This window comes from Lepus europaeus, chromosome 1 (assembly GCF_033115175.1).
Source record: "Lepus europaeus isolate LE1 chromosome 1, mLepTim1.pri, whole genome shotgun sequence".
NCBI lineage: Eukaryota > Metazoa > Chordata > Mammalia > Lagomorpha > Leporidae > Lepus > Lepus europaeus.
In genome coordinates, this window is record NC_084827.1 from 166811810 (window position 1) to 166821439 (window position 9630).

General features: G+C 55.1%; 1 protein-coding gene across 4 annotated transcripts in view; it reads right to left on the bottom strand.

The window, feature by feature from the left end:
- The window catches only part of PAX3 (paired box 3), a 100494-nt gene extending 94388 nt beyond the window's left edge, over nucleotides 1–6106 (bottom strand). For 3 of the 4 annotated variants that reach the window (XM_062202035.1, XM_062202043.1, XM_062202052.1), the window contains exons 1-4: nucleotides 6022–6106; nucleotides 4623–4858; nucleotides 3229–3358; nucleotides 2004–2138 (exon numbers count right to left, since the gene is read on the bottom strand). In XM_062202035.1, the coding sequence (XP_062058019.1) occupies nucleotides 2004–2138; nucleotides 3229–3358; nucleotides 4623–4858; nucleotides 6022–6106 (586 nt within the window). The remainder of the gene's footprint in view (nucleotides 1–2003; nucleotides 2139–3228; nucleotides 3359–4622; nucleotides 4859–6021) is intronic. The other variant, XM_062202059.1, reaches the window with a different exon arrangement.
- Between the last annotated feature and the right edge of the window lie 3524 nt (nucleotides 6107–9630).

The following is a 9630-nucleotide window of genomic DNA, read 5'->3' on the forward strand; positions in this document are numbered from 1 at the left end:
TTGCCCTTGAATGGAAGCCAGCCCAGCTAGAGGGCCCAAAGACTAGAAACATTTTGTAGGTGAAATGGCCACTTTTTCCACGCTGGAGAGTCCATAAAACTTCCTGGCGCAGCAGCTATTGGGGCTCATTGAATAATTCATCCCTCATTGCAAGCCCATAATGTCTATTCTCAGCCCTTTGTGGGGCTGTTTTCTCTTCTTTTCTCCTTGAATTATAAAAAGGTTGCCTTCCTTTGTTCACATCAAGCTGCTCCGAGCTGGAGCTTTGTCTGGCCCAAGCTAAAGTGTGAGTTTCAATGGACTCTCCAGGCTTTGTCTCCCAAGTTCATCTCCAAGTGTAGTTTGTGTAGAGAAGGCCTTCTTTGTAAAAGCTGGAAAAGTTGTACAAATGTTTGACCAGCTCATTTGGGACGTTTTGTCTCCTGGGCCTCTGCTGCCTGTGCTGTGAGGGAGCAGCCGATCAGCCCTGCCAGAGCCTCTGGTAACAAGTAGCAAAGCCGTGGGCCTCCTGAGCTCTCTAACCACTTCAGGCTCCTCTCCTCGCTGTCTGCAGGAGCCCAGGAGGGACTTGGAGTTGTACAGCTCCTTGCCTTCCTCCTTCCCCAACACCTCCCGGCTGCAGCTAAGGCTGGGCTAAAAGCTGGGGTATCTTCTTAGAGATTAGGAAAGAAACACAACCCTCCAAAAGTGAGGGATTTGGACTGAGTCCCTGTGAAACCCCTGCGGTAAAGGGCCATGGGGAGGGAAGGCAATAGCCTACGTTACCTCCCTGTGCAACCTGCTATGGTTTGGGGTGTCTTTCCTTGATTGTGTGCATGCCTTAACTAAGGCATTTGGATTTGTAGCATCCAAATCTAGAAGTGCCTTTGAGGGTGTGCCTCTATTCTGTGTTGGTTGGTAAAGCAGCTGCTCCAGGGCTGGACAATGAAGGGGATAGAAGCACCAGCTGCTGGACCCACAGTCCCACTTGGACCCAGAGTCACTCTGGTGAGGGGCTAGACCCAGCTGGTCATAGGAGGTAACCCCTCTAAGCCCACCTGGAGAGACAAAATTCTACTGAGCACAGCAAAGTCCACACTGCAGGTGAGGGAACTCCAGGTGTGGGTGGGGTGCTTGGCTCCTCCCAGTCATCGCACCTGTGAAGAGCTGTAACTCTGTCCAAGGCTGAAGCTTCGAGCCCACGCTGACCCATCTCCCTCACCTTTTCTTTCCCCACCCCTTTCTCTTTCTCAAGTTTGAAGATGAGTCCCATCGGGTAAAAGGGAAGCACGCTGCATTTCTGGTTCCCCTGAGGGGAAATTTTACTCTAAGAGCAAATAGGCCATAGCCAACATGGAGTGGGGGTGGTCTGCACCCTGGGGTACAAAAGGTGTCAGCACTATGAGGCTCGAACCCAGATCTCTTTGATTTGTAACCCAGAGCTTGGAGTCCCAGGAGCACACAGGTTAAACCCCATCACATCTGAAAACCAATTTAGAACAAATCAAAAACAGTCTGCAAACCTACATACACATATATAACACAGCAGAGATGTGGGGCCACTTTGGGGGCCCACTGCTTAAAATTCTCTCTGTCTCTGTCTCTCTCTCTGGGAAATTGAATCTTTCCTGAGGGTACAGAAGCTACTTCAACCTCAGGAGGCTCATATACTCTTATCCCCAGCCCCCCAGTGGCTCAGAGATATCCAGTCCCCTCCTATACCTAAGGGCAAAGGGGCAGCCTCTCCACTTAGAGCATAATTCAGCGTTCTAGGCTCCGCAGGGCTGGAAAGTAGTGCGGAAGAAAGATGTGCGAAGTAGAAAACTCAAACAGAGTAGACTTTTGCTTTAATTCCATGCGCTCTCCGGTCTTTCCCTTGGATGCCCTTAGCGAGACTCGGTGGCTGCGAGTGTAGAGGGACTTCGACACTAGCCAGGGCTGGGCCGCGATCCGGCCCCCAACGTCGGGGAGCTGATGCCTGCCAAGGCCTGGAGCGCGCGGCCCAGCGCGCCGCCGCCGCTTACCTCGCTCGCTCAGGATGCCGTCGATGCTGTGTTTGGCCTTCTTCTCGCTTTCCTCTGCCTCCTTCCTCTCTAGGTCGGCCTCCTCCTCTTCGCCTTTCCCGAATTTACTCCTCAGGATGCGGCTGATGGAACTCACTGGGGGTGGGGGTGGGGGGCAAAGGAGAGCACAGGACTGAGACGCGGGGGTGTAGAGGAAGAAACTCCCAAACCCGCAGCCGGGGCGCGAGAATGGCTGCCCCGGACACCTCGCTTCTGTCTGCTCCTGCACCACCTGTCCACCCTCCCGCTCAAACCCGTGCCACATCATCTTCATCTGGGTTCAGATCGGCGGAGCCTGGAAAGCCCCAAGTAAGGGCCAGAAAACACCTCTCTCCTCCCGGCAGGAAGAGTTTTCCCTCCTGACTCCACAGATCCGGCGGACTGTAGGTCTCCAGTCGCAGCGAATTGTGCCAGCCCCCACTGCGCCGGGGTGCGCCCTCCGCCTCTGCACCTGAGGCCCCCGCCCCGCGGGTCGCAACAAGGGAAGGAGACCCCAGCGGACCTGTTCCCTACAACCCAACTTCTTTGGAGGCTCTGAAAGGGTTTCAATTTCAACTGCAGGATCGTTTCCTATTGTTAAAAAAAAAAAATCAAAAGGAAAAATGCACTCTCCTCCATTTATTTTTTCCAGATCCCAGTCTGGTAAACAAATCCATGTTCTCAAATATATCGTTCTCGAAGAGGGAAAAAGGGAGTTTCCTTTTAATTAAAAACAAACTCGCCCGCGCGCCCGCGCGCTGGCCCTGCGCTCGCCGCCTTTTCCTTCCGCCTCCTCCAGGCTGCCGGGGGGCGCCGCACGATCCCGGGGACTCTCAGGGAAAATCGAGGCTGTTTACCGAAGCTTCCCTTCCGGGGCGCAAACGGCTCTGCCCCGTCTCCTTCGGTTGGGGCTACCAAAGCGTTCGCTTCTCTTTATAAGGAAACATCAATATTAACGCGGGGCCTCCGCCTCCGCAACCCAAAAGCTCTTTGGGGAGATCGCAGCCTTCGCCCTCCGGGACAAGCAGCTCATCCCTCGCTGCAGAAAACGCCAAGGACGCCTGGTTCGTAACGAGGTCAGGGCCTTGGCAGGGGCCACCTCTTCACGGCTTGGGTAGGTAGTTGGGCTGATAATGGCTCCGCGGACCCGCCCGGGGTAAAGTGGACTGACGGTCACGCCTGGGGCAGAAGCTAACGGGCCTGGTACCTGAGGGCACGGTGTTCCGGTCACAGACCGCGTCTTTGAGCAGTTTGTCTCGGATTTCCCAGCTGAACATGCCCGGGTTCTCTCTTTTGTATTCCTCGATTTTCTTCTCCACGTCAGGCGTTGTCACCTGCTTTAAGAGAACAGCCGGGCGTTGGTACCCGGTACTCGGGGCCAGCCGCGCTCGGTTGGAATGCTCACCCTGCATCCTCTGGGAAGGTTCCCCTCGTTAACAAAAGGACCCCAACTCTCTGAGGCGCTTGACTTTAGGAAGGGCCAGACAGGAAAACACTCCAACCACCTCCCCTTCACCTCCCCACAGAAGTTGGAGTTTTAGGATAAATTAAGAATGATCATAACATCTTGGGAATGGAGATTGTACTGTCCCATCCTTGGAAATCAAGACAACGCCTTACAGAGAATCCATAGGAAAACGAAACTAAAAAAGGAGCGCTTGAAAGGGAAACTGAAAAATCAAGTTAGGTCTGCAACTTGTGTCTCTCTAAAGGGGCGTAAGATTCTTAGCTCAAGTGAACAGCAGAATAAAATGTCAAAGCTAAGTATCTTTTGGGGGGAAAAAAAAGAGTGGATAACACGTGTGGATAATTTCAGAGATTTCTCCCTCCCCCAAAGAATTTCCAAAGACCTTTAGGGAGGTTGCGAGGGTGTCTCGGTAGGGAGGAGAAAAGGGGAGGGCGTTTGGAAACAGCAGGTTTACCAGAACCTTTTAGATTTTGCCCTGTGGCAATTGGAAAGTCATATAGACCTTTCCCTAAATTCAGAAGAAAAGACAGACCCTATGCTATCTCCTCCCATTCAACGGGGAGCCAGGGTTGACTTGGCTTTTTAAAAGAGAGCCAGAATAATTTAAGGGTAGCAAAAAATTACTTTTTAAAAACGAAGTCATAGGTTCATCACCAAGAAAACTCCAGGAAAATGATTTGCACTCCCGGAGACCGAGGGCGGAAGTTGGGAAAGAAGCTATCAGAAAACCAAAAGCGGGCTCCTTGGAATCCTTCGGAACAGGAGTGTGCAATGGGCAGGGCTAGGAATACACTCAGAAGAAACCCGCAACAGGTGGACGCATGCAGACTGCAGGCTTTGGGGGTTCGTCTATTAGCATAATTTGATGGGGATTCCAAGGTTCCCGGGTAGTTTTAAAAATGCTTTCTCCCCTTTGCAGAAAGGCATTTGCGTGTGTCAAGGATTGTCGGGCTCTGGGAGCAACCGAATCCCCCGCACCGCCACCCCAATTCCTCACGCGTATGCACGGGCGCACACAGACGCCGCTCTACAGACTTGGAAAAAGAAAGCCCCACAGAGCAACCCTTGCTCCCAGTCCGCTTTTCCCCAACTCAGGGGACCCGGAGGCGGCAGGGCCGGGCCCACGCCCTCACCTTGGGCTTGCTGCCACCGATGGCGCCCGGACGAATGGAGCCGGTCTCCTGGTACCTGCACAGGATCTTGGAGACGCAGCCGTGGGACACGCGCAGCTGGCGCGAGATGACGCAGGGCCGGATGCCGTGGTGGGCCATCTCCACGATTTTGTGGCGGATGTGGTTGGGCAGCGGCCTGCCGTTGATAAATACACCACCGAGCTGGTTGACTCGTCCCTGGCCCAGCGGGGTGGACACTGGGAGGAAAGAGAGGCAAGAAAATCATTCCGGGAGAAGAGGAGGCAGCCAGAAAGACAAACTCACTTCGTTTCTCACTCTTCCGGCCAATCCACACGTTACAGCCTGGCTCAGACTCCCAGCCCCAGATCTTCCTAAAATCACACGTGTTCAGATAATTAGGCAGAATCTTTTGTGAAGACAGCAATCAAACAAGATAACTCCCCAGAGAACCTGTCTTTCCTTTGGGTCCAGGGGGTCTTGGCATTTTAGAGCAAGACCCCGAGGCTGCTAGGTGTCGTTCCAGAAACCTCCGTGGCCGAGAGAGGCTCCTACAGGCCCTGGCTTTGGTGGCCTCCGCTCCCTGAGGCACTGGGGCCCGCTGACAGCCCTAGGGGATTTCGGCTGCTGCAGCCCAGAGTCCCAGAGGGACTCCAGAGAGCGCAATCACCTGTTACGCCTGACCACAGAGGCTGCGCCGGGCGGGCCTCCAGGCGCGCTCTGGGTGTGACCTGTTTCTCTGGACCGAGGGCCAAGGGTACTGCCAGAATCCCCGCTCCGGCGCGTAAACCTCGGGAGAGGCTCGGAAAGAGCTCCGACTTGCAAAGCTTTCTGCCCCTCCGCCCGCGAGTCCCAGAAATCCGCGGCCGACTGAAAGCTGGTTCCCAATCAAGGGACAGAAACTTCACGATGCCACTTGGGATAAACCGAACTCTGACTGATTCGTGAATACTAAAAATGCCAGTGTCAACGGCCGGCAGAGCACTAGCCAATCCCAACTTTGCACGGCGAAGAAATTCTTCCCGCACTAACCAGAGTTTCACGAAAGCGGGTGCAGCCGGGACAATTCTGACGCGACTCTGGCTGGACAGAAGGCATAGAAGTCGCTTCTAGGGCCCAGAAGTCGTTTCACTCCTTCCCCACCAAGACATTTCCAAAACAACGCTGGAAAGTGGACCCGGCCTGGTGCAGGCCTGGCCGCCAAGCTCTGCAGGGCCTGGCCGAGGGCAGCCCCGCACGGGGTTCGCAGAGAGAAAAGCGCCCGCGGTGCTACCACTTCTTGGGGTGGGGAGTGTCCGGGGCACTGGCGCCCTGGGTGCGCCACGGGAGCCGGTGGAGACCTAGAAGGGGTGGAGCGGTCGATCCCAGGCCGGGATCCGGCGGCGCAGAGGCCCTCCCTTACCTTCCAGCGGGAACCCGCTGCGCGGGTAGTTCTGCCCCGGCCCGGGCCGCATCATCCTGGGCACAGCGCCGGCCAGTGTGGTCATCCTGGGGGCAGCTTCGCTCGGAAATTATATCCAGGTGAAGACGAAACAGCAAGGCGAGCGGAGCGCGGGTGACCCTCGGGAACTCTCCGCAGCGTGTAAAGCCCCTCCCCAAAAAAGGCTGGAGAGTGAGAGAGGGAGGGACGCGGGGAGGGGGGGCTGCTCGCTCTTGGTCCAGAGGCTCGGGATGGAACCCGGGAAAGGGGCGGGCGGCGAGGCCCCAGAGTCCAGGATCCCGAGCCCAGGGCGGAAAAGTTTGCTGAGAGTCAGGGCGAACGGCCCCGCGGCTGGGGGCGCTGGAAAGGGGGCTCAGAGCTCCACGAGGAGTCGGAGAGGGGTGGGGTGGGGGGCGAGGCAGGAGCGCGGCCTGAGTCTCCTCCCGTCGTGACACCGAGTGCGGGGATTCGGGCTCGGGAGCATTTATTAGTTCTTTCACCCAAAGCTTGGTCAGGAGCCCTGAGCTGCGATTGGCCGACGGGGAGACCGTCCCGGGTGGCGGAGACACGCGCTGATTGGGCGACAGCGGCCACTTTCTCTTCCCATCCCTGGCGGTGCCGAGGCCTGCACCGGCCCGGAGAGGAACCTGCGCTGCGCCCCTTCCCCGGGAGAGAAGGGTGGACCCGTGCAAACCGGGAGAGGCAACCCGAGGGTGACAGCAGCCTGGGCGGGTGGAGAGAGGATCTCTGTCCGCCTCCCTCTGCGAATGTCCCTCTCTGTCCTTGACTTGCTATTTTTCGGTCTCTTTTCGTGTCTCTGTGTGTGCCTTTCTCTTACTCTACTCTTCATTCTGTCTCTGTGTCTGCTTCTCTCTCGCTCCCTAGTTTGTTTTTTTTTTTTTTTTTTCATTTTCGTGGCTTGCAGCCGCTGGAGAAAACACGGTTCCAATGAGACAGCACCGGCTTTCCTTCCTGGGCTTCCTTCCTGGGCTTAGGGTCCGGTGGCCTAGGCCGGTCACGGGTTCTCCCAGTGGGGTTCCTCTCAGGAGGAGTCCCGGGACTATTACTAACCTGCTTTTGTCTTCTTACTTTGAAGGCGGGTTGGCGCAAAGAACCAGGGGCTAGGCCCCAGGATGTGTTAGTTGAAGGTTAGGGATGGATGGGGGGGGGGGGGGGGACACAGAAAATCTCTCCCTGATTTGAAAACTGCTCTGGGGAGCCGGGGGCTCGCAATGCAGAGGTCTAGACCTCCAGTGCAGAGATGCGCCTATATGGTAAAGTTTTGCCCGGCCGCAGCGTTTGTTCTTAGGAATTTATTATGGCATTCAGACTAAACTGCTGGAAAAATAAAAGGAGCGGGGGTCTTGGCTAGGAGCTGAAGTGTCCCCAGCAGGATGTGACGCCAGGAGTGTTGTAAAGGCTGTCTGTCCTCGGAGAAGGTAGCATTGTGCATAGCCTTTTATTTATAACTTGGTAAGTGCCAGCGAACTGGCCTCCTTGACACCCCCGAGTGCCAGCCCCGCGCTCTGCACTGCGCTTTATTCGCTTGACTCTATTCAGGGACTGTCACTCTGGGGCCGGGAGGTATTCAGGGCCTTAATCAATCAAAAGGATGAGAATCGGGCAGGTTTTTCCCTTTGAAATAAAGGAAACAATGACTTCTGGGCTTCAAGTTCCCCCTTTTGGGGAGTTCTCCACCCCTCTCTCTGTCCCTCCTTCCCCCGCCTCCCTTGACAGTTTTGACATGAACTCGGGCCCCCAACCCTACTTCTCCAACTCCTAATTAAGGCAAACTCAGAAGATGGTGTGTGTGCGTGTGTGCGCGCGCGCGCGCAAGCGGAGGCGGGGGTGGGGGGTGGGGGGGAGTGGAACTGCTCAACAGGTCACACGTTAGTCATTTAAAAACCCTCTCCAAGTGGAGCAAACAGACCAGCGTTGGTCCGCTCCCCTGACGTCAAAAGGCTTGGTTGGTTCTCGGAGCAGCTGAGACAGGCCCCTGGAGACTTCAGAAAATGCCTGAAACCTTCCCTCCCACCCATTGCTGGGAAGGGAGTGCGGAGAGGGGGGAGGCAATTCGCATTCATTGTACAAAGTCAACAAGTTGCTTAAAATGAAGCCCTGTTTAACCTGGTTTTACATGAAATTATTCAACTTGTAAAGGGGGAAAAAAGTTCTCATTTCCTTCCTGAGGACTGGGGACCACCAGACAGCATTTTGGATGCTAGGCTTTTCCCAAGTTTTCTACCTCCCAAGGGTTGAACGGAGCCCACAGAGCACTGGCTGGGGTTCCCAGTACTTTTGGGGAAGGGAGGTGTTTCCAGCACATGTTAAGAGGCAAATGTAGGCTTACCTCTTAGCTGAAAAGAATCCCAGACCTGCAGTGAGCAGCTGAAGAATGTCTGGGGCTGAGTCTTATTTGTTCTTGAGCCAAGGCTGGGTATCCCAGAACTTTCCCGCCAGCTCCTCTTTGCCTTGTAAGCAGGCAGATCTGGGAAGTGATGTGCGTACTGCAGACTCGTTCTCCAGGGTCCACAGGCAGGAGAGCCGGCTGGACCCTGGAACGGAGATTCTACTGCTTGAGTTGTGTCTTCAGCGCCTATGGGTGCTGGTGCAGTAGCACTCACAAGCTCGCTCCACTTGCTATGAAAAGGTACAAATGTTGGCCACCAGCACCTGGGTAGCTTGGGAGCCTGAAGCTCCAAGGTCAGAAGGTGACCCATTTTTGTGTCCTTCCAGGGCCTCTCCCCTGCCCAGTTCTCTGAGGTCTATATGGAGTCCCAGACTCCAAGGAGAGACTGGTGGGCACCCTTGGGATCTGCACCCCTGGTCCATTTGCATTTCCAAATGCCCTGGGAGTTCAAGCTCCCTGTGGCTGGTATCTCCTAAGTCCTATGTACACTGTTGGTCGAGGCTACCCATCAATAGCACCAACCCACTGCCAGATCAAACCAGACCCCAGAGCCTGGGACTCTGAAGAACTGCATGCAACAGATTGCCAGAGGATCGGCTAATTCCTGACTTCCCAGACTGGTTTTGAAGGACGCAGCCCAGTTCCACACTCTCAGCTGTTCTTTCTTTGCCTCTGAGGCTTGCCTACCCACCCTTACTTAATTCTCTCCAAAGTCTCTGAGGAAGCAGAAGCCATTCTGCCTCCAGTTCTCTGCAGCTGGAGGTCTCTACTCTGTCCACTTTTCCCGTCAGGAGCCTGGGTAACTCTTGAGGTCCTGCGCCGAATCTGGCTGCAACACAGACACTAATTGGCAGCGACCACGCTTGCAAGGCAAGGGCCAGCAGCGTGCAGCCCTAGACCCAAGTTTAGGAGGAAGCGTGATTTCCACGGGCTGACAAATTACCCAGACAGCATCCCTGAAAGTCCCTAAGACAGTTTTTGTGAACCAGCAGGGCATCCACCTGCTTTATCGATGGACATGCAAAATGAAACCGGAGCTTTGAGAGCAACAGACACTTTTGACAAAGGAAGGAAGGGAAGGGAGAGAGGGAGGGAGGAATTAATAAATAAGAAAGAAAATAAGAAAGAAAAGAAAAGAAAGAAAGAAAGAAAGAAAGAAAGGAGGGAGGGAGGGAGGGAGG